At 50.6% G+C, this 15,293-nt stretch overlaps 1 protein-coding gene across 5 annotated transcripts in view; it reads left to right on the top strand.

Annotated features, from left to right (window-relative positions):
* Positions 1-15,293, top strand: part of KDM6B (lysine demethylase 6B) — an 87,733-nt gene that overhangs the window by 45,339 nt on the left and 27,101 nt on the right. For 3 of the 5 annotated variants that reach the window (XM_048516399.1, XM_048516397.1, XM_048516401.1), the window contains 9 exons: positions 3,935-4,042; positions 4,802-4,945; positions 7,441-7,567; positions 8,936-9,034; positions 10,760-10,988; positions 11,128-11,220; positions 12,335-12,502; positions 12,921-13,067; positions 14,439-14,759. In XM_048516399.1, the coding sequence (XP_048372356.1) occupies positions 7,446-7,567; positions 8,936-9,034; positions 10,760-10,988; positions 11,128-11,220; positions 12,335-12,502; positions 12,921-13,067; positions 14,439-14,759 (1,179 nt within the window). In that variant the 5' untranslated portion in view covers positions 3,935-4,042; positions 4,802-4,945; positions 7,441-7,445. Of the gene's footprint in view, positions 1-3,934; positions 4,946-7,440; positions 7,568-8,935; positions 9,035-10,759; positions 10,989-11,127; positions 11,221-12,334; positions 12,503-12,920; positions 13,068-14,438; positions 14,760-15,293 lie in introns of all 5 variants that reach the window. The other 2 variants (XM_048516398.1, XM_048516402.1) reach the window with 1 other exon arrangement.

Genomic DNA, 15,293 nt, shown 5'->3' with positions numbered 1-15,293 from the left:
GGCCAAAGAGCCGCCGTCCAGGGAGGGCAGGGGGTGCTGACAGCCCCCCCTGCTTCCCTCCCACTCTGCCCTGCTCATTTCCGCAGTGTTGTGGGTGGGCTCCCCAGACGCCGGCTAGTTCTCGCCTACGGCTGGCTGGCAGGCAGGCACGGCTAGCGCTGACCGCACTGGGGGTCCAGGTCAGCCTGTCTGGCTGGACTGGGACGCAGACACACTTTGGGATTTGTGTGATGATGACCTGTGAGTCACGGGCACCGGGCGGTGAGCACGGAGGGAGGGGCTAAGCCCCCATTTCCTTCCTCCTCCCGTGTTGGCAGCAGCGTGGGAAAGTTTGTTCTGCTGTCAGACCGATCTGGCCAGAGGCCTCTTTTTCACGGCTGTGATACGGGGAGTGGAAGGGGGGGGGGAGGTGAAAAACAGCACCCCCCCAATCTGTTCTCCTTCAGCCGTTGGCTCTCAGAGCCCTTTTAAAGCATCCCACTGAGATGGTGATCAATGATCACTGAGAGGCATGTGCAGAGTTTTCTCCCAGACCACATCGGGCCATCGATCTTTTTCAGGGCAAGGGCGCCTTTTCTCTTGTTCCCCCGGGGAAATACGTACTTTCCGTCCCTTTATTGCAGGGGTCTTCAAACTATGGCCCTCCAGATGTTCATGGACTACAATTCCCATCAGCCCCTGCAAGCATGGCTAAGTGGCAGGGCTGATGGGAATTGTAGTTCATGAACACCTGGGGGCCCATAGTTTGAAGACCCCTGCTTTATTGCAAGGAGCGTAAACTTCAGGATCGCACAGGAATCTCCCGCAGGTAGCAGAATCGTGGCCCTGGCCTTCCTCACCCCCGAACTGCTGCTCTAACTCCAGCGTAACCAAGTTACAGATTTTATCCCCTCCTCTTTTTCTGGCATTTCCAGGAATTTTTTTCTCCTGATCCCCCCTAAGTGGTCTGTTTCGGGCACGAGAAAGTCCTGCTGCAGCTGAATTTCCTGGTGGAATGGGAGCAGGAACAGGAGGTCGTGTGTAGAGACCCAGGATAATATTATTGATAGCACCACTGGCATCATCGATAGCGTTATCGGGATCTAGAAGTGTTGTTTTCCTTACCTCCAAGCACAAGAAAAGACAGAAATCCGTTCGTTTGTAAACGCCGTTGCCTTATTTGTGTTTCGAAGGGAGCTTTCTGTGTCAAAAGGTCATATCCTGGAAATCTGGTTGTTTTCTACGGTGCTTTCAGTCTCAAATCCCAACCAGGATTACAAACATACCCTGTTTCCCTGAATATAAGACTTCCCCTGAAAATAAGACGTAGTAGAGGTTTTGCTGAAGTGCGAAATATAAGGCATCCCCCGAAAGTAAGACGTAGCAAAGTTTTTGTTTGGAAGCGTGCCCGACGAGCAGAACACGGAAAACTAAGACATCCCCTGAAAATAAGACATAGCGCATCTTGGGGAGCAAAAATTAATATAAGACACTGACTTATTTTCGGGGAAACACGGTAACAAATTAACAAATAGACCAGGAGAGAAATAGAGAATGCAGTGTTGCCTGGCTCACGTTTCTGATTTGGAGAGAGAGAGAGAGGGAGGGAGAGGGAGAGAGAGAGAGAGAGTGTGTGTGTGTGTGAGAGAGAGTGAGTGAGTGAGTGAGTGAGTGAGTGAGTGAGTGAGTGAGTGAACATGGCTCATGACGACCCTGCCGCTTTCGAGCGTGCCTCTTGACACCCCTTCAGGGCAGTCCAGTGGTATCACCTACGTTGCAGGTTGCGTGTGGGTTCACAACAACCCTGTAGTGCAGCCGATCGCTCCATATTGCAGATGAGTAGAGTTTATGCTCTCCTGTGTTATGAACTGTCTCACTGCAATTGGACTCATAAGAGCTGATATTTACGGGCCAAATCCTGCCTGTCAGCCGCAAGAGGTATCTGGAGACCGGCCTTTCTTTGGTGGCTCAGGGAGTTGAAGGTGTTTGGCACAGGGGTGGTTAGCGAGGCACAGGTGAGTAACTGCAGAACAGGATATGCAGACATTTTCAGGGAAGGTGCTTTGCGGAACAGGTTCCTGCATCTCACCTGTATTCCTGACAAGCAAAACAAGGCAGGGATGAAAATTGCATGGAGCACGCAGACGACTTCAGGCAAACTCTTTTCAGCGCTTTCAAAAAAATAAAAACAGGTCTCGCGGCCTCTGACCCCCGTACCCGTTCCACAGCTTTATTAATAAACGCAGTCAAACTTGTCAATATGTGTGTGTCATGGTTCATGTTGTGTATCTGTCTTATTTTATTTGTGGCACTTACGGTCCCCCTTTCTCATTGAGACGTAAGGTGGGTTTCACAACAGGAGTCAGTAGCAACAGAGGGATGAAGAAATATCTGAGGAATTGAGTTGGTGAATCTGGGCTGGGAAATGTCTTGAGGTTTGGTGAGGTGCCTGAGGAAGGGATGGACTCCAGTAGAGACCACCATGCCGGGGAACCGATCTCTTATAAGTTGTAAGGGATCACTTGTAATTCCAAGAGATCTCCAGACCCCGGCTGGAGACTGGATCCCAATAATCTGAATCAAGGCGCAAGTATTAAACATGAATGCAGTGAGAGTAAGATAAACACATACATTGATATGTATTGTCGAAGGCTTTCGTGGCCGGAATCACTAGGGTGTTGTGGGTTTTCTGAGTTGTATGGCCGTGTTCCAGTAGCATTTTCTCCTGACGTTTCGCCTGCATCTGTGGCTGGCATCTTCAGAGGATCTTCAAGATGCCAGCCGCAGGTGCAGGCGAAACGTCAGGAGAAAATGCTACTGGAACACGGCCATGCAACCCGGAAAACCCTAAACACCCTATGCATTGATATGTTAGCGTAACATTGATAATGCAATATTAGTACAGTCTGCGCTCCCATCCCATAGAACCTGGGGGCATTCATTGAAAATGCGGGGGGGAAGAATTAGGACTAATAAAAGGAAGCAACAACTTCTTCATAGCGATGGCTGATTGGTGTTTTGGAATAATATTCACTGGCCATTGCAGGAGGTGGGTGGATGGCCACTCACCTGGATAGCTTTAAAAGGGGCTTGGACAGATTTGTGGAGGAGAAGTCGATTTATGGCTACCAATCTTGATCCTCTTTGATCTGAGATTGCAAATGCCTTAGCAGACCAGGTGCTTTCCGGGAGCAACAGCCGCCAGAAAGGCCCCTTTGCTTCGTAAGCACATCCTACATCGCAGCTCCCAAAAGGCACCTGGTGGAGCCACGCGAAAAGTAGCAGAGAGCTGGACTAGATGGACTCTGGTCTGATCCAGCTGGCTCCTTCTTATGTTCTTAAGGCCCTTGCTTTCACCTCCTGCACGTGAGCTCCCAAAGGCACCTGGTGGGCCACTGCGAGTAGCAGAGAGCTGGACTAGATGGACTCTGGTCTGATCCAGCTGGCTTGTTCTTATGTTCTTATGTTCCTTCTACTCAAACGTCTTCCTGAATCATTCTGTTTTAATGTCTCTTTGCTCCTTTATTTAAAAAATAAATAAATAACCCTTCCCAAACAGTCCCTTTCTAAATAGTTTGCAGTTAGACAGCATGGACTGAAGGCTGTATATTTTAACGACTGGTTTCCTACTGTGCCTTCCCAGTTTTACTTTATTTGTGCTTCGCAACGTTAACTGTGTCCCGGTCTCATTTCATTTGAACCGTTTGTCGTTTAAAAGGCTTTGTTATTGTTCTAAATAGTTTGCTGAAAGCCATTTTTGTTGGTGGCCCAGTGGGGTTTCCAGGATATGTGTGTGTGTGTGTGTGTGTGTGTGTGTACGTACGTGTACAGACACACGCACGCACGCACGCACGTACGTAGCCCATGCTGTTCTCATTGTGCTCTTCCCAACCAGAACATTCCTAATACCGGAACACAAAATTGATCCTTCTTTCCCCCATCTCTATGATTTCAGGCCTTGTTAGGAGACTGATGTGGAAGATGATTGGTGGCCACATGAAGCGCATCGCATGATTGGCCGCCTCCAAGGAGAGAGAGAGCCACTCAGAGCGTCACTGGCCCGGTAGGTGTGCACAGGCTGTGGTTTGCATGCGGAGTGAGGGGAGGGAAGGGTTAAGTCCGGAGAGCATCACGGCTGAGGCTCCGCCTCTGCTCCCCACACGAGGGAATCTCATTGGAGGAGGGAAAGCGAGGCTCTGCCCTGCAGGAGGTGGGGTCTGTGTTCATTGACTGGAGAAACACAGAGTATTAACTCCTTCCTTGCTGCTCCTGATTGCAGTCTTAAGAAGCGGAGTAAATAATTTGCACTCCCGGTTTCTTTGGCAAGGGAATTCATGCCGGTTTGGGCGGAGGGAGTTCAGAGGATTTGAAAAAAATTAGTGCCACTTAGAAACTCTGGAAACAAAATACAGATTTGTTAAGAGAAAGAATCGGGGATGACTGATGTGAAATAATGTGGTTTTAAATGACAACATGTCTCTTGTTTAACGGAAAAAGCATTTCAATGTGATTTATTTCGTATAATCAAAGCTGTCTTTTTGTATCATGTCCAGAACCGAAGCCATCAATTCTACTTTAGGATAAAAGTTGGAATGAAATATATATACGATACTATATAATATATATGTTATATACAATATATATTTCCCCCCCAAAAAAGATCAGTTAAGTGGTAACTAACGGCCTTGCTTCCCAACATAATGGATATATCTTACTGATGTATAAAATGTCTAGATTATTTGGATTTTAGATCTCCAACATAAAACAAGGACTGCCTCCCACCACGGCTTTGGAGTGACTCTCTTTTTCCTTTCCCTCCCAGCATTGCATGTGGCTGTGACCGGAAAAAAGGATAAGCTCGACACCAGAGAAACGCAGCTGGCAGGCGGCAGGGTGGTGGCACCCGTCGCTCAGACCCAGGGGGGTGGAGGGGGGGACCCAGGACGCATCCATCACGGGAGGAGCGGTAAGAATTGGGCTGAGGGGGGGGCGGTTCAAAAGGGGGAGGAGGGGGTCAGGCTGTCAGCGGGAGCGGGGGTGGGAGGAGGACACAATTATTCCAGAGTAAATAAATGCCTAGTGCCGTGGTGGCGAACCTATGGCTCTCCAGATGTTCATGGACTACAATTCCCATCAGCCCCTGCCAGCATGCTGGCCGGGGCTGATGGGAATTGTATTTTTAAAAATATTGTTTATCGTATAACTTGAAATAATCATTCTATTTACATGGGTGCTGTGTGGTTTCCGGGCTGAATGGCCGTGTTCTAGCAGCATTCTCTCCTTACGTTTCGCCTGCATCTGTGGCTGGCATCTTCAGAGGACCATCTGAAGATGCCAGCCACAGATGCAGGCGTTAAATGTGGGTGGAGTAATGCTGCTAGAATATCTAGCTACATGTCAGCCCTCGAAACCGCCACAGCACCTGCGATTCCGGCCATGAAAGCCTTCGACAATGCATTCTATTTACATCTTTCTGATATAATTTCCAAACAATACATTTTCCCTTTTTTCCCCTCCCACCCTCCCCTAATATTATGTTTTATTTTTCTTTAACCAAACAGCAGCAAGTTCATTCGTTGTTGTCTTCTTATCCATATGTCTTCTTTGACTCCTGTCTCCTTCGTCCAATTCTCATAACTTGTCCATATCGTCATTATCTCATTCTGTTTTTCTTGCCGTGTTTCATTCTTTGATAATATTTCAAAAATGTCTAATGTTCTCATATATATTCCAACCATTTCTGAATTGTCCATTTTTTTCTTATCTTTCCATCCAAACGCTATCACTGCATGTGTTGCTCTAATCTAATGTATTGCTCTAATTTTATCATATTTCTGAAAGTTCTATTATGATGATTTTATGTGGCTTTATGTTGTATACCCCCCCGGAGCCCTTCGGGGATGGGGCGGTATATTAAATCAAATAAATAAAAAATAAAAAATAATCAACGTTTTTATACATATTTCTATATGGTATATCTATTTTTTTTTCATCATCAATTATTCCCAGAAATAATCGATCATTTCTTCTGATGGGAATTGTAGTCCATGAACAGAGTGCCGTAGGTTCGCCACCACGGGCCTAGTGAAAGAATTAAGGGGGGGGGGTCTACATCAAGGAGGTCATATGTGAGGAGAGACGGGTTGCCATCTCCAGGTTGGGCAATTCCTGGAACTTTGGGGGTGGCAGATCTGGTGAGGGCAGGTTTTGGGAGGGAAAGAACCTCGGGGGGGGGGGGCATAGTGTCCTCCAGTGGCGTAGGAGGTTAAGAGAGCTCGTGTATCTAATCTGGAGGAACCGGGTTTGATTCCCCGCTCTGCCGCCTGAGCTGTGGAGGCTTCTCTGGGGAATTCAGATTAGCCTGTGCACTCCCACACACGCCAGCTGGGTGACCTTGGGCTAGTCACAGCTTCTCGGAGCTCTCTCAGCCCCACCCACCTCACAGGGCGTTTGTTGTGAGGGGGGAAGAGACAAGGAGATTGTCAGCCCCTTTGAGTCTCCTGCAGGAGAGAAAGGGGGGTACCGTGATATACCAAGCGTATAAAGACGACTTTAAGGAGTATAAAGACGACCCCCCACTTTTCCAAAGTTATTAAAATTTCCAGAGTTTGGGATATATTCGCCATATAAGAGTACCCGGCGCATAAGACGACCCCAGACTTTACAGATGATTTCCCAGGGTTCAAAAGTAGTCTTATACGCCAGTATATACAGTATATAAATCCAAACTCTTCTTCTTCTTCTCCAAGCAACTACTTTCTCCACGGGAACGGCTCTCTGAAATCTGGAGATCAGTTGATATTCTGGCCCCGCCTGGAGTTTGGCAACCCGTGGGGCATGGAAAGTGGCTGGGGGAGGCATGGGAAATGGGGGGGAGATGTGGGGCGGAGATGTGACTTGAGTGGGGGGGGGACCTTGAATGCGTAGGGTAAGGGAGTGGTTGGTGGTGGGGGACTGGAGGGAGCAATCAGAAGCGAGAGGAGTGAAATTCAGGAGGAGAGACGCGTATCGATTGGCGGGACGGGTATTTAGGTGGGGGAGATTGATCTCAGAACGGAGATGGACGGGTGGGAGATCCAATCAGAATGGAGACGGGGGCGGGGGGCGGGGAGATGATGAGGCGGATCCAACCAGCTATTCTGCTGGCGAGAAAGCGAGGAACCCAAAAAGACCACGCCGGCCATCACAGCACCTGCACAACCCAAAAGCCGATCAGAATGGCGGCTAAAGACTGAGCGAGACTGAGCAGAAAATCTGGCTGGATTCCACCTCCATGTCTGGTTTTTCCATATTATTATTACTATTATCAACGTCGTCGGTTATTAATGATCATTATCATTAATGGTTATTAATAACCCTTGTCACTAATAATTGGTGAGCATGTCTGTCGTGCTGTCTTTGCTCGGAGTGCTTCGCGCCCCTCAATTTCCTCTTGCCTTTTCTCCCTCTTTTCGACGGCAGGCTGGATGCATCGCACAGTGGAACAACTTGGGGGCCGTGCTGGACGGGACCCCTTTTCTGTCGGCAGTCTGAGCTGCAGCGGAGCTTGGAGTTCGTGCCACCCTCGCCCATGGCTCCCGGGCGGCAGGTGGGTCTCCGGCGGGCTCTTCCTCTTGGGCCCCAATCTGCCAGCGCCACTTCTTTGGAGTCATGGGCGATGGGGGGCGGGATTTCTGCCAGCCGTAATGCCGTTAAACTCCAGCAGCAACGCACCAGTGGCACGTGTGACTTTCACTGTGCCTGTGTCTTCATCCCGCAGCTGCTGTTCTGGAGCCAAACAGACCTTTCTTGAGCTCCGCTCGTTGCCTTCCAGCATTTCCCTTTTGCCCGTGCACACAGTTTTGTTTCCAAAATGTAGGTGGCTGTCAGGAGGATTTCCGCAGCAGTGATTTTGCGCAAGTAGACAGAATCCTGGGAATTGTAGTTTCCTTGCTAGTTTCCTTGCTAAAGAATCCTGGGAATTGTAGTTTCCTTGTAGTTTCCTTGGGAATTGTAGTTTTGTGACAGGCCTTCCTTGCGAATCCACTCTAGCCACCTCCTGAAACTATCCAGGTTGCGTGCAGAAAAATTGGGGACTTTTATTTATTTATTTATTTATTTATTTATTTATTATTTATTTATTTATTTATTTATTTATTTATTTATTTAATTGGATTTATATACCGCCCTCCCCCGAAGGGCTCAAACCGGGTTTGCTGAAACCGGGTTTAAAGTTGCTTGACGCTTAGACATGCTGTCAGTATGCTTGAAGAAAGCTGTTTCCTTTTCCCCTCCTCTTTTGATTTTAAAAAAGGCTTTCTTCTTTGTAGACTTGCAAAATACTGCTCAAAAGGAATGCAGCGTCTCCAAATTCCCCTCCCACCCCGGTCATCCTTCCGATTGAATTCAGCCATGGTTTAGACCAGGGGCCCTCCGATTCCCCTCCTGGCACCCAGCAAGCATTTTGAGAAAGTAGGCAGTAGTGTGGCGATAAGGGACTCCTGCCCAGGAGTTTTTTCCGATCGGTCACCGAAGATCTAACTACGGCGCAGACTAAAATAACGTTGTTTTGGCCGCAGTTGCCCCTTCGGAGTTTGTTCTGCCCTCTTGCTCGCTCTTCTTTCCCAGAATATTTTTAAACATTATTCTCCGTGGGCCTCCTCTGTATATGTGGCTTCTCCTCCCCTCGTGGCCGTTTCGTGGCTGCACCCGCTGCCGTGCGATAGAATTCCAAAGGTGCACTCAGGCTCAGGAAAGTTGGGGAGCCCTGGTTCAGAAAAATTAACCTGGACCTGTTGAAACAGTCCCAAAGAAGAATGCCCGCAGGTGCATGCACAGGGTGTTTCCCCCATGGCAGAGAACGAGCCCCTTCTGGTCTCACCCCGAGGTGTTTTGGGCTGGCTGGCTGGCTCTGTCCCTGTCCAGCTCTCCAGAAACTGACCCCTGCTCTTGTTCCTTCTCCGGCTTGCCCTCCTAGGTGCTCTGCCAGCGTTGGCCAACCTCAGCTGCCTCTGCACCTGCCGCCCAACCATGTCTCCAGCATGGGGCAACACGGCAAGGGCTATTTCCCCCCGGGGTAAGTGCTCCTCCTTCTGCTTGGGGCATTGGAGACCCAGCGGCCAGGGAGGTGGCAAATCCTGGCTCCTGGTAAGATTCCTGCCTCTGTCAGCGACTCCGCCCTGTCTGTCTAGAGATGGGGTGGGGGGGGTCACGCCCGGCCGTTCCAGCTGCTTGTTGGTGGATCCTGTTCAACCCCGCAGAGAGCAAGAACCCAGGTTGTTTGCCCCTAAGGCCCAGCTTTGCTTTCAGCTGCCCCCACTTCTGCTGCTGCTTTTAAAAAGGTGTTTAAATGTGATCAATGTTATGTACTTGGGTGTTTCCGGGCTGTATGGCCATGTTCTAGCAGCATTCTCTCATGATGTTTTGCCTGCATCTGTGGCTGTCATCTTCAGAGGATCTGATGCCAGCCACAGATGCAGGCGAAACATCAGGAGAGAATGCTGCTAGAACACGGCCATACAGCCCGGAAACCACACAGCACCCCAGTGATTCCGGCCATGAAAGCCTTCGACAATACAATGTTATGTACTGTCGAAGGCTTTCACGGCCGGACTCAGCTGGTTGTGGTGGGCTTTCCGGGCGGCTGTGTGGCCGTGGTCTGGAACAAGATCTACCAGACCACTCGTTCCTAGGAATGAGATCTACCAGACCACGGCCACACAGCCTGCAAAGCCCACCACAACTAGTGATCAGTTTTAATTTCATTTAAATATAATCCGTTTAAATGTTATCCATCAAGAAGTGAATAACTGGCTTCGAGACAGATAAACAGACAGGCTGATTCCGCATGGGCCAAAAACAGCAGTGTGAAAACGGTGTGAAAGTGGTGAAAAGGGTTTAAAACGGAGTAAAAGGGTTTATACCGTTTTCACACCGCTGTTTTTGGCCCATGCGGAATCAGCCACAGTTTCAGAGGATCACTGTGTTGGTCTGTAGTAGAACAGCTCGATTTGAGTCCAGTAGCATTTGTAGAGTTAGCATGAGGTAGTGGTTAAGAGCGGTGGGTGGACTCTAATCTGGAGAACTGGGTTTGATTCCTCCACTCCTTCATGTGAACGGCGGACTCTTATCTGGTGAACTGATTTGTTGCCTCTCTCCTATGTTCCTGCTGGGTGACCTTGGGCCTGTCACAGTTCTCTCAGAACTCTCTCAGCCCCACCTGCCTCACAAGGTGTCTGTTGTGGGGAGAGGAAGAGAAAGGAGTTTGTCAGCCACCTTGAGTCTCCTTACAGGAGAGAAGGGAGGGATATAAATCCAAACTCCCCGTCTTCTCCTGTCAACAAGGTTTCCTGGGAATAAGCTTTTGGGAGTTGAAGCTCACGTCCTTTGATGGTTGCAAGCATATATCCTGAGAATCTTGCTGGTCTGTCAGACAAAGCTCATGCCCTGGAAATCTCGGTGGTGTCTGAGGTACCACTATTCTCAAATCTAGCAGAGACGCTCGCTTAATCAGTTTGGTAATCCTACTTCAATGGGATTTACTTTAATTGATTGTCATGGCAGTTCATCTTATCTGCAGGATCAAGATACTGTTATGTTTCTTGTGCAGAGTAGAGATCCCAGCTGCGGCCGCTTTGAAGAATGTCCTGCCTGAATCCACTAGGCCTCCTGTCCCATTTCAAGGAGCTCTGCTGTCCTCGGCCTCTCGGCGCTCTTTGCTTCTTTGCACGGGTGACGCGTCTTGCGCCGCTGCTGCTGCGGACGCTTTTCCCGGGTCGTTAACCCTTGTTCCCTCTCCCAGGAATCTGGCCCCGCGCCCGTTGCACGGGAAACTGGAGGCCATCCACGGCTGCGTCCAAGCCCTGTTGCGAGACCAGGGGCAGCCGCAGCTGTGGGAACAGCTGGGTGAGATCTACGAGTCGGAGCAAGATTGCGAGGAAGCCGTTCGCTGCTATCAGAACGCCGCCCGCTACCAGCGCGACTATGGGGGCTACGACGAGATGCACGCGCGGATCGGACGCCTGCAGCAGGTAAGGGGGGATGGCTCGGCTGAGCAGTGCAGTCTCTGACGAAGGGGCCCTCCGGAGGGTGGGGGAGGGAAAATTTTACGGGGTCCCTGCCCCTTGCCATCAGTCAATCACAGCCTTGCTTTGCTTCCTACATGGCTAGGCTCACCTGTGGAACTTCCATCCAGGATCTTCTCACCACCGTCCGAAGGCGTTACCCCCTCTGCAGCAAGTTTGGAACCTCTTGCACCTCGAGGTGAGGTGGGGTCCGCGAAAAGCAGGAACTCAGATAGAGGCAGGAACTCAGATAGAGGCAGGAACTCAGTGATGATGATGATGATGATGATGATGATGATGATGATGATGATGATGATGATGATGATGATGATGATGATGATGATGATGATGATGATGATGATGATGATTTAGATTTTTATACCGCCCTATCCCCGAGGGGCTCCGGGCGGTGTACAACAATAAACATAATATAACATAAAATGGCTAAATCTTTAAAAGCAGCGATAAAACAGTAAAAGCTAGATCTCATAAATACAATATAAAAATACTAGCATAAAAATAAAGGGCGTCCAGCAGCTCCATATATAAAAATCCTCTTCCCAAGAGGGAGGAATGGCAGGTCCCGTTGAATGACAAACGGCCCAGATGTAGAGGGCCATGAAAGGGGGGGGAGGGGGGAATAGAGGCAGGAACTCAGAAGTTACATTGCTTTTTTTGTCTACCTGGTCTTGAGTGCTCTACCTGACTGATTAAGGCTCCCTGGACAGTATAATTATTGCCACGAATGAACTGTTGGGGGCCAACAAGGAAATACGGCCTAAACAGCTGGGGAAACAGCTACCAATCCAAATATTCCCCCGCAGGTGTTTTAAGCCCTTCCAAAGAATCGACTCCACCCACAAACTGGGTCAATTGCATAATTCATTCTCATCTGTTCTCCAGGTTTGTGGTCTCCAGGAACCTGCCTGGTCCTTATCAGCCTGGTGTTTTGTGCCTTTAAAAAAAAATTGCAATTAACGTCATTATTATTGGAGGAGCCCCCCCTCCCCCTGCCCAAGATCTGCAGAAAACCTGCCTTATTCTTGAGTGGTTCCAACTTCTAGCCCAGGGGTGGGGAACCTGCGGCTCTCCAGATGTTCAGGAACTACAATTCCCATCAGCCTCTGTGAAACTCACTGTGGCCAGATTGGCCATGCTGGTAGGAAGAGATGGGAATTGTAATTTATCTGGAGAAACACAGGTTCAACTATGTTCTAATGAGACTGACAGACGCCCTGGGAGGAGGCAGAAGAACGAGGAATTGTGTAAGAAGTTATAATTTTGTTCCCCTCTCCTCCTTCCCCTGACGCTAGAAGCGGAATTTCTCGGCTAAGCGCAATCCCCAGCTGAAGAGGTCCGGCCCACCGATGGAACCCCCCGTGGTCCAACCCATCCCCCCAGCGCAGCACCCACCCCATCCCGGGCACGGAGAAGAGATGCCCGCCCCCATGAAGAGGCGGAGGAGCACCAGCCCTGACCAGGTACCAGCGACGTGCGGGGCCGCGGAAGAGAACCCTCTTTGCCCTGGAGAACGTTCGGTTCAGAGGCCTCCCGTGGCGACCTTTCCTTTCTTGCCATTTTGTTCATTCCCTCAGACGGGGTTTTTGTTCTGGCTCCATAGCACTTTGAGATCCTGAGATGAAGCATTTTATTGTGCAGTCAAGAGGGTTGGAACCCCCCCCCCCCCCCCCGGTGATGGCAGATCTTCTGGGTTTTCCCCAGCTTTGTCATAGAGGCAGAAAGACCCTCAGTTACGACGTTGTGGCTGACGTCTTGTTTCGGTGTACGCGGGAGAGCAGAGATGGGGGGGGGGGCAGTTTAGTAGAACGAAGGATGCATGGAATGTAAGACTCTTGACCTCCTTTCTGCACCTTTCTGTAAATGTCTGTCCTGGAACAGAACGGCAGTGGAGTAGGGCAGCACCCCCCCGGCCCCGGAGCCCCCGGAAACCCTCATTACCAGCTGTCTAAACCCGGATTATGGAACCCCCTCCATGGAGAGACGTGGGGCCTGGAGCGCAAGAGCGTCGCTACCCCAGAGAGACAAGTAAGTGCTGCTGACCCTGACCCTTTGGGGGGTGAGGCGGCCTATAAATCTTCTTCTTCTTCTTCTTCTTCTTCTTCTTCTTCTTCTTCTTCTTCTTCTTCTTCTTCTTCTTCTTCTTCTTCTTCTTCTTCTTCTTCCTCTTCCTCTTCCTCTTCCTCTTCCTCTTCCTCTTCCTCTTCTTCCTCTTCCTCTTCTTCCTCTTCCTCTTCCTCTTCCTCTTCTTCTTCCTCCTCCTCCTCCTCCTCCTCCTCCTCCTCCTCCTCCTCCTCCTTCTTCCTCTTCCTCTTCCTCTTCCTCTTCTTCCTCTTCTTCCTCTTCTTCTTCCTTCTCCTTCTTCTCCTTCTTCTCCTTCTTCTTCTTCTTCTTCTTAATAATAATAATAATAATAATATCCACACGAATACTACGCCGATACATTACAACTTCCTAGGCCTCTGGGTGAGGCTCGAATTGTAATGAAGGCCACCAACCAGCTAAAGATCTGGCAGCTGGGAAATCTACAATAATAATAAACATGGAGCCGCCTGTCCTTTGTCACAATGTCTTTGGGGTGCATCAGAACTGGAAACGATCTGGAAATCTGATAAACTACGTTGCAGGGGGGTTTAAATGCCCCCCCCAAATAAAGAGCATTGTGTACACTTACGCACACAACAGACTTACTTGCAGTTTGGAGGAGGGGTCCGGAAGCTGCCGCAGGCTCAGGGATGGCGGAGTCTGGGAGCCGCTCCTGGTCTCGCAGGGGGTGAGAAGTAGGAAGGGAGCCACGTCTGGCCTGAGCAGGCAAGGAGGGATGAGATCCCCCCCCTCCCCAGTGGGTCTCGCGAGCCCTCACTAGACCTCACATTAAAGGATCAGGTAGCGGCTGATGGGAAAAGCTTTTAACAGGGACCCCAGAGAGAGCCAACGCCAGTCTGAACAGACCGAAGGGGGCGGAGGCCGCGTCTCGCTCGACATAACGGCCGTTTTCTTCAAGAGAACTGATCTCTGTAGACTGGGGATCAGTTGTAATTCTGGAAAACCTCCAGCTCTCCCCCCCCCGGAGGTTGGCAACGCTGCTCGGCAGCTCACAACCAGCAGGATTGCATTTGGGCCCAGAAGGTCCCACCGAGCCGTGGGAGTGGCCCAGCTGATCTTGCGTTCTGTGCGCCCCTGGGCTTCGTTCCAGGATCAGCTCGACGGCACATTTGTGCTCTCTCGCAAGATCCGCCTCCCTTCTGTGACAAAAGGAACTATTCCAAACAGTCACAAGGCACAAGGATAAATTATGTAAACATATGCAAATGTTCCCTGCTCGAACAATGGGTTCTGGTTTGGAGTTTGGAGGTCGGCCACCATCTTGGTTTAATTTCTTTCCTCTCCCGTCCCCAGGAGCAGAGAAACTCCGCGGCTCACCCCTTCACCTACCCGCCTCCTGCCTACGGCTCGCATCCCCCGCCGCACCGCCTGCCAGCCATGGCCCCCAGCCCCCGCACACCGCCAGCACACCGACCCCCCCTCGACAGCCATGGCTGCCTGGCCCGGCCCAACGGAAGTGACCTTAGAGACAGCCGAGTCCCCCGGGCACGTCCAGAGTCCACCGCCACACCAGCAACCGTCGCCTGCGTGCCTTACACCCCGCGCCCAAGCCCGGGAGGACATCCCGTCACCAGCAAGACCACCCCACGGGGGCAGCCGAACCCGGACAGCCTTGTGAGTGAGATCTTGGGGTCGTAGGGCCAGAGGCATGGTCCCGATATCCTGAGGGGCGGGAGAATCCCCTCGCGGTGGAGAGTCGGGGGTCTTGCGTAGTGTCTGGAATGGCAGTCGGCAGGATGGGGAATGAGTCGGTGTGTGGCTGGGAGTGGAGCAGCAGTGGAGTGAGATACTCTCTGCCGTCCATCACCTTTGTGTTGGCGGTTCTCAACCTGTGGGTCGCAACCCCTTTGGGGGTCGAATGACCCTTTCACAGGGGTCGCCTAAGACCAGGCGCCTGCAACCTGTGGCTCTCCAGATGTTCATGGACTACAATTCCCAAAAGCCCCTGCCAGCATGGCCAATTGGCTGTTGGGAATTGTAGTCCATGAACATCTGGAGGGCCATAGGTTGCAGACGCCTGCCTACGGCCATCGGAAAACACATGTTTCTGATGGTGAGGAACCAAGTCACAAATAATTTTACGCTTGGGAGTCACCCCCACATGAGAAACTGTATTAAAGGGTTGTGGCATTAGGAAGGTTGAGAACC

Source organism: Sphaerodactylus townsendi, linkage group LG15, assembly GCF_021028975.2.
Source record: "Sphaerodactylus townsendi isolate TG3544 linkage group LG15, MPM_Stown_v2.3, whole genome shotgun sequence".
In the NCBI taxonomy this organism is placed as follows: Eukaryota; Metazoa; Chordata; class Lepidosauria; order Squamata; family Sphaerodactylidae; genus Sphaerodactylus; species Sphaerodactylus townsendi.
Note: the sequence above shows the minus strand (reverse complement) of the source record. Positions and strands in the feature narration are given on the sequence as shown.